General features: G+C 20.2%; 4 protein-coding genes across 7 annotated transcripts; 2 read left to right on the plus strand and 2 right to left on the minus strand.

Annotated features, from left to right (window-relative positions):
• The first annotated feature begins 1,144 nt into the window (after positions 1 to 1,144).
• On the plus strand, positions 1,145 to 3,497 carry LOC122720518 (epoxide hydrolase 4-like). The gene is made up of 6 exons (XM_043947285.1): positions 1,145 to 1,547; positions 2,087 to 2,211; positions 2,322 to 2,597; positions 2,688 to 2,845; positions 2,944 to 3,198; positions 3,262 to 3,497. Exons 1-6 carry the CDS (start codon positions 1,335 to 1,337, stop codon positions 3,438 to 3,440), a joined length of 1,206 nt encoding a protein of 401 aa, XP_043803220.1. The 5' UTR covers positions 1,145 to 1,334; the 3' UTR covers positions 3,441 to 3,497.
• Positions 3,498 to 4,258: 761 nt separating this feature from the next.
• On the minus strand, positions 4,259 to 8,202 carry LOC122720503 (organic cation transporter protein-like). Its single transcript, XM_043947266.1, has 9 exons — positions 8,068 to 8,202; positions 6,207 to 6,490; positions 6,035 to 6,138; positions 5,768 to 5,922; positions 5,527 to 5,695; positions 5,092 to 5,417; positions 4,713 to 5,017; positions 4,476 to 4,612; positions 4,259 to 4,391 (listed from the first exon to the last, which is right to left on the minus strand). Exons 1-9 carry the CDS (start codon positions 8,087 to 8,089, stop codon positions 4,361 to 4,363), a joined length of 1,533 nt encoding a protein of 510 aa, XP_043803201.1. The 5' UTR covers positions 8,090 to 8,202; the 3' UTR covers positions 4,259 to 4,360.
• A 472-nt stretch (positions 8,203 to 8,674) lies between these two features.
• Positions 8,675 to 13,031, minus strand: LOC122720421 (WD repeat and HMG-box DNA-binding protein 1). 4 transcript variants are annotated; one of them, XM_043947145.1, is made up of 14 exons: positions 12,996 to 13,031; positions 12,832 to 12,898; positions 12,469 to 12,583; positions 12,222 to 12,373; positions 12,033 to 12,141; positions 11,708 to 11,950; positions 11,359 to 11,574; positions 10,989 to 11,279; positions 10,678 to 10,894; positions 10,379 to 10,603; positions 10,077 to 10,297; positions 9,775 to 10,017; positions 9,332 to 9,701; positions 8,675 to 9,236 (listed from the first exon to the last, which is right to left on the minus strand). In XM_043947145.1, exons 2-14 carry the CDS (start codon positions 12,885 to 12,887, stop codon positions 8,884 to 8,886), a joined length of 2,811 nt encoding a protein of 936 aa, XP_043803080.1. In that variant the 5' UTR covers positions 12,888 to 12,898; positions 12,996 to 13,031; the 3' UTR covers positions 8,675 to 8,883. The 4 variants fall into 4 exon arrangements, with proteins under 4 accessions (XP_043803080.1, XP_043803082.1, XP_043803081.1 ...); XM_043947147.1 differs by having other exon boundaries at positions 9,775 to 9,938; positions 10,011 to 10,017; positions 12,832 to 13,012; XM_043947146.1 differs by having other exon boundaries at positions 11,774 to 11,950; positions 12,832 to 13,012.
• Positions 13,032 to 13,495: 464 nt separating this feature from the next.
• On the plus strand, positions 13,496 to 14,618 carry LOC122720450 (mitochondrial import receptor subunit TOM20 homolog). Its single transcript, XM_043947190.1, has 4 exons — positions 13,496 to 13,690; positions 14,089 to 14,180; positions 14,275 to 14,448; positions 14,517 to 14,618. Exons 1-4 carry the CDS (start codon positions 13,564 to 13,566, stop codon positions 14,559 to 14,561), a joined length of 438 nt encoding a protein of 145 aa, XP_043803125.1. The 5' UTR covers positions 13,496 to 13,563; the 3' UTR covers positions 14,562 to 14,618.
• Positions 14,619 to 15,803: the final 1,185 nt, after the last annotated feature.

Here is a 15,803-nt window from a genome sequence, read left to right on the forward strand (position 1 = left end):
TGTTTAATACTAGTATTATTGTTATAATAATACTTATATAAATTACTCTAAATTCTGTTTTCTAATTGCATAAATGAAATAAATGCTACTTTATATATATTTTAGTACATTTTATCAATAAATTATATACATATTTATTATATATATATATTTAAATTCTATTTATCTTATCCTTAGGTAAGAAAAAAATAATAATTTTTATTGGAAAAAAAAATAATTGTAATAATATATAATAATAAGTCAATAATATGAATTGCAAACTCGATATTAACTTTTTTATATTATTGTATTTTTTTATAAATTGTTAATTATTTTTCGAACATTCTTAAAGGATCGCTTTCAGAGAAACATGTACAAAACATATACAAAAATATTAAAACTTATTTATTACATTATAAATATTTGTATTATTTATATTGAGACCGTTTTGTCTTTATTACAGTATTGCACTTTTCGCACTTGTTCTATCTAATACAAATTTAACTTACTTGTAATTTAATAAATAACTATTATGTATATTAATTTTTACTTTTCTTTTTTTTTTTTTTTTTTACATCTAGAATCGAATTCTTAAAAGTGTCTCACAAATATTAACATATTGTCTATAAAGAATTTCATACTATATATTCAAGAATTTTATATATTATATAGGAATGAAATTAAAAAAAGAACTAATGTTTTATTTTTAATTAATATAAAATAGTGATAATATAAAATTTTGACAAATAATATTCTGAAAAATAATAATATTATAATATTCATGTTATTTCATGTACTTATTATATTATATAACTGTAACATATAAAATGCGAATATTATATTTATTCAAAATTATATCATATAATTTCTAAAATTTTTTATTTTCTTATTTAAGATATCATTTATAATGTTTTTAAGAAATAAAATTTCTAGGAACATTTGATTGTACAACTTTAGTAAAATTCATTTTAACATTGAATATAGATCCGATAAGGAGGTACCTCGCTTCTCATGATATGACCTCTACTCTTTTATATATGAAGATGAAAGCTTTAATCAGTAATACATTGTCAACTTTACTGAAATCGCAGAATTTTGTTTTATGTATAATTAACTTTGTGAACGATATTAATTTATATTTTCAAATTATTAAATTGAAGCATTATCTGATTATTATTTGTTCAATTGTGAAAGATGCAGATATTTTAAAACGTACATCTATATGTTGAATATTCTTCTATACGTATATATTTATAAAAATTTAAGATCATTTTGTTTTGATGTATGATTCAAATAAACTTAACACGTCACGCATAAATTTAAAGAAATTTTTTACTTTTTATTCTTAAATAATCATGTTTACAAATAATAAAATTGTTCATGTATCAATTTTAGAAATAATTAAATTACATCTTCTCTCTTTTATATATGGATTGTATTTAATAGTGAAAAGATTTCTTAAATGGATCTGGGATCCTAAAAAGTTTTTCATGATGCAACAGCGAGATAAACCCCCACCTTGTTTGATAGATAATAACTTAGGAATTCATTCTTATATAAAAATCAAGGTACGTATATAAAATAATTTAATAATATAATGCAATTTCAAATTTAAAAGTATTTAAAAAATATACAATAATCATTAATTTCTAATAATTTTTAGGAATCTATTAATAAAATATAATCTGATATACACATTAAATTTCGATCGTGATTATAAAATCTTTTTAATAAATATATTAATAAAATATAATCTAATACATTAGATTTCGATTATGATTATGATATCTTTTTAATAAATATTGAAAAAAATTATATTAATTTTTTTTTAAATTTGAAGAAAAATTCAATTTGTATCGTTTTTATTATCATTTAATATCACTAATGTTTTATTATTCACATTTATTGATATAAATTTAAAATTCACTCAAAAAATATTAAAAGAAAAAATTAAAAAATTACAAATAACAAAACTTTAAATGAAATAAATTTATTTTTAATTTAATAATATTTAAAATATTATTATATAATCAACAAAACGATAAAATAATAAAATAATACAAAAAGAATTTTTTATAATTTAACAAATTTTATATTTTTTATATAGAATGTAAAATTTCATTATGTAGAAGCTGGAAATAAAAATGAATCACTTATATTACTTTTACATGGATTTCCTGATTGTTGGTTATCTTGGAGAAAACAAATACCATGTCTTGCTAAATATTATAGGTATAATTTATATTTTTCTATTATATTTTTTCTATTATATTTTTTTTATAATTTTAATAAAATTATAAAATTATTTTTATATAAATTTCTTTTTTTTTTTATTTATTCAGAGTAATTGCAATAGATTTAAAAGGATTTGGAGATAGTGATAAACCAGCAGCTAAAAGTTGTTATAAAATTCAAGTCTTAATTGAAGAATTAAAACAAATTATTTTAACTTTTGGAGTAAAACAGTGTAGCATAATTGGCCATGATTTAGGAGGACTTTTAGGATGGTATATAGTAGCTTTATATGGAAATATGATTGATAAATTTATTGCAGTTTCATGTCCACATCCTAATTTCTATTGGAACAGAAGATTAGGAGATTCTATCTTTGATTTGAAGTAAATCTATTAAATGCTTAAATTTTTTAGAAAATAATATATATATGATAAATATATTTATTTATTTATATTATTTATATTATTATTTAGATGGATACATTTTAGTAGATTACCATTTTTTCCTGAGATTGATGCTCTTAAAGAAGATTTATCAATTATAAATGATGCATTTCAACATCTTCAATTAAATAATACAAATACTGAGAAAGATTATGTAGAAGCATACAAATATGCATTTAGTAGAAAAGGTAAATAAATATTAAAAGTTTGATAATAATCTATTATATATATATAATTTAATATAATATTTATACATAAAAGATAAAATTAAAATAATTAATTACAGAGGATTGGACTGGAGCTATTAATTATTACAGAAATCTTCCTTTTATAAAGCTTAATATAGATGCTTGTGATCAAATTTCTACTCAAACTTTACTTATAATTGGAAATATAGATCCAATTGTAACAATAGAAAATATTGTACAAAGTTCTGAATATATTGAAAAATGTAATGTAAAAGTAATATCAGGAGCTCAACATTTTCCACATCAACAAAAGCCAGATATAGTAAATGAAGCAATTTTAAAATTTTTTATGGGTATGAAGCAATTTAATAAATATTTATATATACTTCATTATATAACAACTAGATGTATTTTAGGAACAACAAATCATATAGAAAAAACATCATCTAAGAATATTATGTCTTCATGGCTTGAACCTTTTAATAAAACTGTCAAGTATGGTAATCATATGTTTGATGCTGTCCATAAAAAAACTAATGATGTAGTTAGTGTTTTACCAAGTAAAATACTTTATTTAGGTCAAACTACAAATTAAATTATATTTTTTTTATTTTCATCAAAATATAAAACCCACAAAAATTTCAGATTTTTTCTTCCTTTTTATTTATGCTTTTCAAAAAGATAATATTTAATTATTTTTCATTAAAACAAATCTAATCTTGAAAAGAAAAATTTAATTAATAAAATATTTATGTAATTTGATTACAATATTCTAATAAACGAATTTTATTTTAATGAAAGACTTTACCTTTTTGTACTAAATGCATTAATTTTAAATGTAAAAAAGACTGACTTATTATTAGTTATGTCTCATATCAATATCTAATATTATTTTTACATATATACAATTTATAAACAAAAATTTTAGAAAAAATTTACTATTTTTTTAATAAATAAATTATTTTTAATAATAAATAAATATATATATTGTTTATTTAATACAAAAATATATAAATTTTAAAAATAGTGTTAAATAGAATAAGGATCTCTCTTTCTATAAAATAAAGCAAATATCATATTATAAAATTACAATTGTAAAATTACAATTTACAATTTGTAAAAGTTAATATAAAAAAATAAAACATATATTTACATTCATACAATTTTTTAGTTTTTATTATTTTAATAAAAATTTTGTTAATAATATTTATTATATTAATGTACAATATTATATATTTATATTTATTGAATTAATGCAAAAATGTAAAAATAAATTAAATAATAAGTTATATAAAAATATATATTTATTACTTCATTATAAACATATTATTTTTCAAATATTAAATTTGTTATTATTTAAAATATAATCTTTTAAATTTACTATTATATTAAAGCAATTAAATGATTTCAATATTTTATATACATATGTATCAAAAAATTTTTATTTTACATATATCAATTACACAGGATTTGTTTCGTTATTCTATTGCTTTTCTTATGAGTTTTAAATAAATATTATTTTATTGCATTTTTTCCACTTCGTTTTCTATAAAGATCGATAATCATATTAAGTTATTTCAAAAAATAGAGGAATAAGATAATAATTAAAATCATATTACTTTATACTAACTTTCCAAAATTTTCACTATCTTCAATAGTTTCTGGTAATTCACAGTTCATTGTTTCTGGTAAAAAGAAACATAAAAAAGCACCAAATAATAGTCCACTTCCAAATATTAATGGTGGTAACCAAGATTTAATTTTTCCCTGAAAATATGTAATTCGCAATATAAGATTATTATATTATACACATAAATTATAAATTATAAATATGTAAATACAAATGTATTAGACGAAAAAATATAACCATTGTAGCGATATATGGTGCAATCATGCTTCCAGTCCTTGCACAAACACTTCCTAGACCAATACCAATATTTCTGATTACAGTTGGAAATACTTCACTACTATATAGGTATACAGTTGGAAAACTGAGTGACATTCCCGCAAGACCTAATATAGTTAAAATTATCGTAAAACGTGAATTTGACATTATAATTAACAAAAGCAAACTTGCAGCAGATAGAAGATTTGCACATATTAAAATTTTTAAACGTGATACACGTGATATTAAAAATAAAACTAATATAGTTCCAGGTAATTCAATAGCAGCTGAAAATAATATATTAAATTTTAAATACATATTCTCTCTTTTTTAAATAAAAATGCATATTGTATAAATTTACCTGATACAGCAACATTTATAAAAATATTACCATCAATATAACCCATATATTGTGTTAATCCAAAGAAACAACTACCACATATAAACCAATTAATACATATAAAAATAGTTTTTAATCTTAAATTTGGAGTTCTAAATAAATGTGTAATATTATATTTTTTTTCATTTTGTTTATGATAAATTCCTATATTACATTCATATGTTTCAATTGCTGTTTTAACATTCTCTATTGGTATTTTATTTCTACCAGCTGCTTTAATTAAAATTTGTTCTGCTTTTGATAACTTCCCAACAGCAAATAACCATCTTGGTGATTCAGGTATAATCCTACAATGTAAAAAAAATCTATCTAAAATTTATTTCAGTTTGATTAAAAATAAATATATTAAAAAAGTTTATAACTTAATAATTTGACTATATAAATGATATCACATACCAATAATACGATAATAAAAAAAGTGATGGTATAGAAACTGCCATTTGAAAACCATCCCATGTACGTGTTAAATATGAAATTAAAGGATTCATTAAATGACCTAATAAAAATGGTACATGAAAGAGAACTGACATAATGGAACGCCATTCTATTCCTACAATCTCCATAACTGTAATTTATTAAATAAATTTATATATTATTTTCTTAATTATATTATTTATTTAATTTATGAATTACTTACGTAAAACAAAACTGACAAGCATAGTACCACCTGTAGCTATAGCAGAAATGAATTTAAATATCACAAATAATTCAAACCATGGGATAAATGCACTTATAAATCCTGTTAATGATTGTAATCCTATAGCAATCATCAAAGGTTTTTTTCTACCTATTCTGAAAATAAAAAATATAAAGACTACAGTTAATTGATTTTTTCAATTTTATATATATATATATATATCAAATTTTTTTTTTGTTCATTTCATTATAATAATATTTAACATACCGATCAGCCATTATACTAAAAACTAAATTACCAATAAGTACTCCAAACATTATACAAGACTGTATAACATTTGTCAATTGTTCTCTATCACAAACTAAATCCCACTAAAAATTTATAATATAAGTAATAATTCATTCATTTGAAATATAATAATGAATTAAACTAAATTTACTTGAGTTATAATGCTCTCTTTAAATATACGCTTGTCATATTTAAAAATTGTACATTTTTCCATAGTACCATTTCCTATATCTACATAACATTTCATTATTGTAGATTCATTAGTTTTTGATATTGGTGCAGCACATGAAAAATTAGTCGGAGGTGCAAGAAATATAATAGAAAGTTGATGCCAAGCAACCGGAAATTTTACAAGAGACAATGCCACAGCAATAACAATATGCCATGGGCCCATCACACCCATTGCATTTTGTATTACATCTAGTGATGCATGTTCTGAAAAAAATTATTCTTAATTAAGTATTTATACATAACAATTATCTTATACATATATATTAACTTAATAAGAATAATATTAAAAAATATTATAATAAAAATAATTAAATTGAATATATTCATTTATAATTTAATTCATTTATAATAATATATATCATTTATAATTTAGCGGCAATGATTGCTTTATTATCGACAGATGGAAAAGATTTGTATATTATTAGTATTATTTTTTTATTTTTAATTTAAAAGAAATGTTTTATGAAATATTTTTTTTTTATTAAAAAATTTGTATTATGAAATTATATTGATAATATTAATATTGAAAAATTAATATCATCTAATATATAATAATATATATCTAAGTATATAATATTATATATAATACGAAAATTATTATATATATATACATATCAAATAATAAATTTATAAAATTATTCCATTTATCAATATTATTAAATAACGTTAATCAATGAATAAATATTATATTTCATAAATGAATAATTACATACAATTTTCAAGAAAATGATACTTCTATATGATATATATATTACACAAATTACCGTAATATAATCATAAAATCCTAAAAAGATTTATAAGAATTAATAAAATGTTTAAAAAGAAAAAAAATATATATACATGTGCATTTTTTTATATTATATATATACATATATATTTTTATACTATTATTATTAAATTATTGCAAGTAATTTTAAATAAATAATTTTAAACAATTATTTAGAATTACAAAAAAAAAAATATTGCATTTATATATATAATATATAATAATATATATATTATATAATATATGTATATATGTTTATTTAATTATTTTCACTAATTTAAAAATTTAGATAATTAATAGATTAATAAATCATAAATAAATCATTTATAATTACAGAATTTTATGATATAATTACATATATATATTTTCCTAAAACTGGTATAAATAATTATTAAATATATAATTTTCTGTAAAATAGAAAATTACTAAACATATAAAACTAAAAACATCATCAACTTAATTAAATTTAAAAATATAACATAAGAATCGAAAATTTAATGTGCTAAAATAAAAAAATTTTTTAATTTATATGCAACACTAAAATTTTATTTTTAATTTATATTTTATAAAATGAAGAATATATATTTTTTAATTTGTATATATAAAGAAATAAATTACATTATACTATTATAAATGTATTATAGAAATAATAATTTAAAATAAATTTTAAATAAAATTTAAAATAAATGTATTAAAAAATATTATTTTAATTTTAAAACGTATTTAATTATTACTTAAATTATTATATTTGATAAATTTAAATAAAATACATTTTTGGAAATAAGTAATTATTTAATATATATGTAAAAATTTTATTATAAACATTTTAATTGATTTTTTAATTTTTTAAATTTAGTATATATAATGAACTTCAATTGTTTTCACATTCTTTTGGTGATGCAATTAAAGATGCGCGAATTATACCACAAATTGAATGTATATTTAGATTGAGTCGTATTTGAAATACTAACATGAATAAATGTAGAACAATGCCAGATATAATATATTGACTTACCTTTCATCGCTTTTTCGAGCATCGTATTTAAAAACTTTTGTTGAAAAATTTTATTTCCATCTATGAAATTTCTAATGCTGCACAATATTGCGCGTGCACGAATGTTTGAAAGTCTCAACTTCTGTTGAAAGACTTGAGCAAACTGAAAAGATCTACAATACTATTCTTTATCTGCTTTATCGATGTAGATCACAAATGAAATCTTGTTTGTGATATAATTAAGAAATACCTACCTTATCGATATTTGATCATTTATTTTATAATATATAATAATGCGATAATATTTCATTAATTGCTTACAATTCACGAGCTCATTTGTATCTTTCTATTTATTATCTTTGGACACTTTAGAAGAGAATATTTATATATATTTATCACAAAATATATATATATATATATATTTATATATTTTTTTATATAATATTTTTTATTATAATTTATATAATAAATTTTTTTATATAATATATATATATATATATTTATCACAAAATAAATATATAATTAAATATATACTTATAATTAGATTTAATTCCAAAAATTAATGAGACTAACAAAGTTTGTAAGGCATAAATTAAGAAATTAATAAATAATTTATAATAAAACAATAGAATATTTTAATTTTTATTAATATAATAATAAAAAATAATTATAATATAAATTATTAAAAAATATTAATTAAATAAATTACAAAACAGTAAAATAATCAATTACATGAAATAAAAAATTTATCACTCATTCCTATCATGTATTGAACAAATTTCCTTAAAATTCTTTGCTATCAAAGCTTTATTGTATTTTTAAAATATAAATAAATATTTATTTTTCAAATGCAAATGAGCTAAGTATTTTACTTGAAGTTCGTTTTGATTTATTGCTTTCTTCATTTTCGGGACTTAATTTTCTTTTTTTTGATTCTAAAGATGTCAAAATATTATTATTTTGTGAACTTTCATTTTTTTCTTTGTATTTTGCTAACGCATATTTTGTTAAATCTGCAGGGCTTAAATCAGGAAATTCTTCCTGTAAATTTTTTTTGTTTTTAGCATACCAACTAATGAATGTTTCTTTTTTTACTACATCTTTTATTTCTTTTGTCTTCAACTTCGAAGAAATTGATGATAAAGTTAACTTTTGTATCTTTTGTGGAGCTATATCTAAACCAGCTAATCCTATTTAAATATTAAAAATAGAATTCAATAATTATTATAAATACAATTGAAATAAAGAGAAATTTTTCCTTTTTTTATTCTAGTAATAATAATACCTTTTGTTCCTGGAGAATTTCCGCTTTTTAAAAAAGGATTATTTCTTTTTATTGATAATGCTTCAGTCATAGATAATGGTTTAATTTCTATATCTGGTTTTTTTATAATATTTAATGAAAGTTCTTCAACATCATTATCTATCAGTGATTCATCATCACTTTTATTAATATTTTCATTATCGTTATCTCTATTTTCTATATTCTTCTCCTTTTCTTCTTCTTTTATATCAGCAATTGACTCCAATTTATTAGATAATGCTATTCGATTTATTCTTCGTGCATATTTTATTGCTAATTCTAGAACTTTTTCCGAAGCAATTTGTTCACATAATTCTACTGCTCGATACTCCAAATTACTTCGACAAGCAAGCTAGTTGAATGAAATGAATGAATAGATATATAGTTAATATAAATAAATTTAATGAATCAAATATTAAATATACCGCAATAAGAGATAACACTGCTTCATTCTCTTCTAAAGGATTAGTTCCTAATTTCCATAAGTTCAATTCTTTCTCCGTTTTTTCACTTTCAAGTTCACAAAGTGGAAGATATAAAGATATTTCTGTGATTACTGGACGAGGTGTAGTAGGAGGATAATGACTTCCTTTGCATAAAACACAGCGAGCGATACTTTGTAATTCACTTATTCCAATTATAAAATAATGATCTGCTTTACCTTTAGACTATTTTAAAATTATTAATGCAATATAAAATATTTAATATTATTAAATATATTTATTACCTGTTCATTCATATCACTAGCTACTTTCCATAAAGAAGATTTTTTATTATATACTTTAATAATATCATCAGCATCCATTATTACAGGAGATCCAAGATCGGTAATTCCTAACCACATTAATTCTGATGATGGTGATAATGGAAGACTTAGTGTCTTACTATATAAATTTAATCTTTGAATTTGAATTAATAGTAAATTCATACATTGATCCCCTGATATCCCTATTTAAATATCATTTAAATATCATATCATCAGTAGTTCATTATAAAAATAAAAATAATTGCAAAATATAGAATAAATACCTATTCCATTATGATAGGCAAGTACTAAATTATTTTTAAATCCATTCATTGCTACTACAGGACCTGGCAAAGCAACAATTTCACGTTGCGTGCCGCCTACAGTAAAAATTCTTAAATATCTTCTAGATGTTGAAAGAGCTACAAAATTATCACCAGCTGCAATGCAATGCCCTTCTTCACCTTCAGGTAGATCTAAAAACCATTCTTTATTTCCTGAACCCCAACCTATTTTTTAATTGATTATTATTTTAATTATATTAATTTAGAATAAAATTTGCAATAATTATAAATGGATTAACCTTGTAATACTATTACAACAAGTTTACTACGAATATCATTACTTAATGGACAATTTAATGCAAATGCTTGTGATGATAAAGCAGCCATTGTATGTCTTAAATAATTATTAATATGCATACTACGATGAATTGTTACATCATGAAATTCTACTTCAATACTAGATTCTTCTCCATCTTCAGAAGTAAAACACCTTACCATTCCTATGTCATTCCATACCTTGAATTAATATTTATTTGAATTAATATTTTAACTAGATTATAAGATTGATATATAATATTATATAATAATATTATATCAACGAAAATTTTACCATAAAACGAGATAATAAATGTACTGGAGATGAACCAGGTTGAAATGGTGATTGTAAATGAATTTCAGGTATAAAAGCATTTGTATCATGTTTAGATTTTTCAGATAATACATCAGAATGACTTTTTTGATCATCATCAAGCTCCACTAATGCTTTAATTTTATTTAAAGATATAACATTTTCTCCATCATCATCATCTTCTTCTTCTTCTAAGACATTAATATTACTATCTTTGACATCTCCATTTGTTTCTAAACATACTTCATTACTTGTTGTTTTATCAGAAATTATCTAAATACATAAAAATAATAATTTTTCTCCAAATTTATTAAATAATATGTGTCTTATATATATTTATATGTATACCTACAATATCAATACATCCTAATTGACCTAAAGAATCACAAAATGCAATTTCATCTGATTTATCAATATTCCAAGCTAATGCAGTAATTTTAGCATTTTGTTGATGTTCAATATAACCAATTAATTCTTTATTTTCTACATTCCAAACAATTATTTCTCCATATATTGAACTAGCTGCTAATAATGTGCCACATTCAGAAAATTTACATATATTAATTTCCTATAGTGAAAATAATATTATAAAATATATATACATTATATACATATATATATAAATATTATTTATATATATAGCCTTGCTTAATATTATATATATATAGAGAGAGAGAGAAAAAAAGAGAAAAAAAACATACAGTTTTTATATTAATACATTTTAAACGAAACAATTCCTTCCAAGAAGATCTTTCAATTATAATTACATCTTTTACATTAGGATATGCAAGATAACTTCCATTCTTTGGATGAAATGAGGGCACACCATATATTTTAGCTGTAAAAAATGAGTTACACTTCGGTATAACATTAGTCCAAATATTTACAACACATTTTTCTTTAATATTCCATACTCGAATTGAGCCATCTGCGCTTGATGATGCCTATATAAATTAAATATTACAAGGAGCATTGTAATATAAAAACAAGTTAATATCATATATTAAAAAATAAAGTATATCTTACTATAAATTCTTCTTTTGGATCCAAAGATAAACCTAATATAGGAGCTTCATGACCTATTAATTCTATATTATCTGATGTATTAATATCAGTTACTTGTATTCTCATATCACTATATAATATAATATGTATTAAATATTAATATAATTATGTTAATTAAAAATTATCAAAATATATATATATTTTACATACCATCCTCCCGATACTATAATGTTACTGTTTTTTGTTGTTGCTAATGCTGAAACTGGTGCTGAAAATCTAGTAATTATTCCATCTTTTTCAAGATCTGGATAATTAAGAATTTGAATTGTATTATTATCATTGCCAACAAATATTTTCCCATTCTAAAATTATTAAAATATTTATGCAAAATATTTATTGAAAATTTATAAACATTATTAAGTATATAAATAAAAATTTTATAATTAACTATTTATACTTTTGATATGACTGATATAGCTTGTTCTGAGACACAGCTTGCATTTGGATCATCATCCATTAGATTCAACCAAAATCGAACATCTCCATCAGATCCACAAGTAATAAGTCCTCTTCTATAAATATTGTTAATTGTTTATTTTTTAATTATATTTTATTTTCTCTTTTAATGCTCTATGTTTTTTAATTATTCTTTTTATATAAAAAAATTATATTAAAAAAATGAACAACAAAGAAAATGTAATCTATTATTATATCTATATTATTATATATATTGTATATATAATAAAAAATGTTTATATCAAAATTATTAGCAAAAATTATAAAGAAATATGGAAAAATATTTATGTATATCTTTGCTTACTTTTCACCAGAAAAATAACATACATCCGTATGCCCCTCTGGATGTGCATAACGCATAGGTTTTTTTACTAATGGCATTTTTCAATAAATTAATTAATAATTTTATATGATTAAATATAATATATTAATTTATTAAATTTTTCATATAAATATGATCTTTTATACCCGTATTTTGGCGCGCATTTTCGAGTCTATATATTATAGATCCTTAATCAAAAATGTTATAGATATATACGTTAAATATTTTTCTAACTTCCCCTTCCCCTTCTCTCTCTTGTCTTTCTAATTTTAATTTTTTTATTTTAAATATATATATATAATATTATATAAAATTATAAAATTAGTTTTTAATAATCTTTAGCATTTTAGTATTTTATAGATTTAGTATACGATGAATCTTTATTTATTGTTATAATTTACATATATATTAAATATTAATATATTTATTTAAATATGCAATAAATTTTCAGAAAATGAAAAATCATATATAAAATATGATAAAATAGTGTAAAAATATATGTATATTTGACTGAAAAAATATATTTTGATGAAAATATTAATGAATCTAGGGAATTTTTTAATATCAATGCATCAGTCTGAAATATATATTGAAACTGTTTCTGTTCCTATATTCCGCACGTTTGATAGCAGACGCAGCCTTTTCTAGGGTGGCCTATGTGCAACGAGGAGTTTGTAAATTTCGTCATTATAAAATATAAATTTCTCTATTAGAATGACCATGATTTCAAAGGCTGCAGTGGGTATTGCTGTTGGTATAGCTGGAATATTTGTTGGATATTGCTTTTACTTTGATCAAAAGCGTCGTAGTGATCCTGATTTCAAAAAGAAATTGCGTGAACGTAAGTCTAAACTATACTGTTCTCATATAGCTAATTTTTATGAACTATGTCTTTTTTATTTTATTCATGGTTTTATATAAAAAACTCATGTAAAATTTAATTGTTTTAATAATAATTATTAATAAAAAATAATTATTTTTAAAAATCATATTTTTATTTTTTGTTAAATTTTATATTATAAAATATAAAATTATTAATATATATAATAAATAAATAATTATAATATAATAAATTAATTAAAATAATTATAATATAATAATTATAATTATAATAAATAAATAATATAAAAATTTAAAAATTTTTTTATTTATTTAAAAAGTAAAATAATTGTTCAATACACAATAAAATTTATATATTGATATTATATATTAGATAGTATTATTATTTCATAATTACAGGTAGAAAAGCAAAGAAACAAGCACAGAATGCTACTTCAAAGATTCAAGATTTAAAAGATCATGAAGTTGTACAAAGATTTTTCCTACAAGAGGTTAATATTATATTTTAATTAATATTAAAAGTTAATAGTTTAATTGTTATATTATATATATATATATATCTGTTATATTTAATGAATTTTAAAGGTGCAATTAGGAGAAGAAATGCTTTCATGTGGTGATATAGAAGGAGCAGTTGAACATTTAGGAAATGCAGTTGCAGTATGTGGACAGCCAGCACAATTGTTACAAGTTCTTCAGAAAACACTGCCACCACAAATTTTTCACCTTTTATTACAACGATTACAACCTATTAGTCAGGTATGTAATTAAATATAATTTTTTAATAAGACAAAATAAAAGATTTTTTTTCTCATTTATTGTTACAGAAATTATCAACACAAATTGCAATGGCTGAGGAAGATGTTGAGTAAAGTACTATACAAATTGCGTTGAATAATTCAAAATAAAATTTAACTATTAGTAGAAAATGTATGTTTTTTTTTTTTTGATGATGTAGATCATTTGCATAACTTTAATTTGGTCAAGCTTTTTAATTATATATCTTGGTCTCCTCATCTAAACTTCCATATAATCCTTGGTAATTATATATTATCAATGAAAAACATGATTCACTTATATGCATTTAAATTATAAATGGAAGAAATTTTTGTATTAATTTCTAAATACAATCTATTTAAAAATTTTTATTAGCTATTTTTAAAATTGTGACTGCCATATTAAGTTATACTGTGCAAATAAAATATGTGTTATTTAAAGTGGCAGCAATATACATATACATATATATATGTATAATATATATATATATAACATAATCTAGAAAGATCTCTAGTCATACAAGATTTTCTTTATATCTCTTTACATATATGACTACAATAAATTATTCATATTTGTTAAATGTTTCACAATTTTAAGAGAGAGCAGAAGTGGAAAAATAATTAAAGAGTAAATTGATCTTGTTCTGGAAACTAATATATTTAATCTTATAGAAGTTTCAAAATAATTTTATGTATTAATTGTTATAATATGTTAAATACTATGCTCCCCTATTAAGGAATTCATGTGAAATGTGATCTTAAATAATACGTTATTTCCTAGAGACATTTATAAATAAATAAAAAAATACTATTGACTATATATTCATAATGAATATATTTTATAGAATTTGCACAAAAAAAAATTATGCAAATTATGTATTCTATCTTGTGAATATAAAATTAATGTCCTTATAATAGATGTATCATTATAAGCATATGTACATGACATTATTTTCAACGGTACTCACTAGCATACTAAACACTTTATAATTATTTTTTGTATAAAAAAATGTTCTATTCTTATATTAAACAAGAGGCAATAAGAAAGAATCTGTTTATATCTTAGTATCAAATAAAAACTGTTTTTCTTAAAAAAAAAAACTGTATCATGCAAAGATAAATAAATGTTATTAATAAAAAAAAAATTCATAAATCTTTTCCATAAAAATATTTTATATGAATATAATCATTAACAAAAAGATCATATTAAATATATTATAAAAAAAAATATGATAAAAAATTATTAAATATTATTGAATATTTTTCCTTTGAATGAAATAAAATATAATATATAATTTTTTGTATCCTTTAATTCTTTACAATTTATAATAACACGTA

Source organism: Apis laboriosa, unplaced genomic scaffold (genome assembly GCF_014066325.1).
Source record: "Apis laboriosa isolate Shangri-la unplaced genomic scaffold, ASM1406632v1 scaffold12_cov154, whole genome shotgun sequence".
In the NCBI taxonomy this organism is placed as follows: Eukaryota; Metazoa; Arthropoda; class Insecta; order Hymenoptera; family Apidae; genus Apis; species Apis laboriosa.

What these genes read in the sequence shown, in the direction of transcription:
- LOC122720518 (XM_043947285.1), top strand. Translation starts at nt 1,335, where the DNA reads ATGTTTACAAATAATAAAATTGTTCATGTATCAATTTTAGAAATAATT. An exon ending in GATTCTATCTTTGATTTGAA is followed by an intron (nt 2,598 to 2,687) that starts GTAAATCTATTA and finishes ATTATTATTTAG; the next exon opens with ATGGATACATTTTAGTAGAT. An exon ending in AATTTTAAAATTTTTTATGG is followed by an intron (nt 3,199 to 3,261) that starts GTATGAAGCAAT and finishes GATGTATTTTAG; the next exon opens with GAACAACAAATCATATAGAA.
- LOC122720503 (XM_043947266.1), bottom strand. Translation starts at nt 8,089, where the DNA reads ATGCTCGAAAAAGCGATGAAAG. An exon ending in GCTCGAAAAAGCGATGAAAG is followed by an intron (nt 6,491 to 8,067) that starts GTAAGTCAATAT and finishes AATTTTTTTCAG; the next exon opens with AACATGCATCACTAGATGTA. An exon ending in AAGAGAGCATTATAACTCAA is followed by an intron (nt 6,139 to 6,206) that starts GTAAATTTAGTT and finishes ATAAATTTTTAG; the next exon opens with TGGGATTTAGTTTGTGATAG.
- LOC122720421 (XM_043947144.1), bottom strand. Translation starts at nt 12,908, where the DNA reads ATGCCATTAGTAAAAAAACCTATGCGTTATGCACATCCAGAGGGGCAT. An exon ending in ATCCAAAAGAAGAATTTATA is followed by an intron (nt 11,951 to 12,032) that starts GTAAGATATACT and finishes TAATTTATATAG; the next exon opens with GCATCATCAAGCGCAGATGG. An exon ending in AATTAGGATGTATTGATATT is followed by an intron (nt 11,280 to 11,358) that starts GTAGGTATACAT and finishes TTATGTATTTAG; the next exon opens with ATAATTTCTGATAAAACAAC.
- LOC122720450 (XM_043947190.1), top strand. Translation starts at nt 13,564, where the DNA reads ATGACCATGATTTCAAAGGCTGCAGTGGGTATTGCTGTTGGTATAGCT. An exon ending in CAAAAAGAAATTGCGTGAAC is followed by an intron (nt 13,691 to 14,088) that starts GTAAGTCTAAAC and finishes TCATAATTACAG; the next exon opens with GTAGAAAAGCAAAGAAACAA. An exon ending in AAAGATTTTTCCTACAAGAG is followed by an intron (nt 14,181 to 14,274) that starts GTTAATATTATA and finishes TGAATTTTAAAG; the next exon opens with GTGCAATTAGGAGAAGAAAT.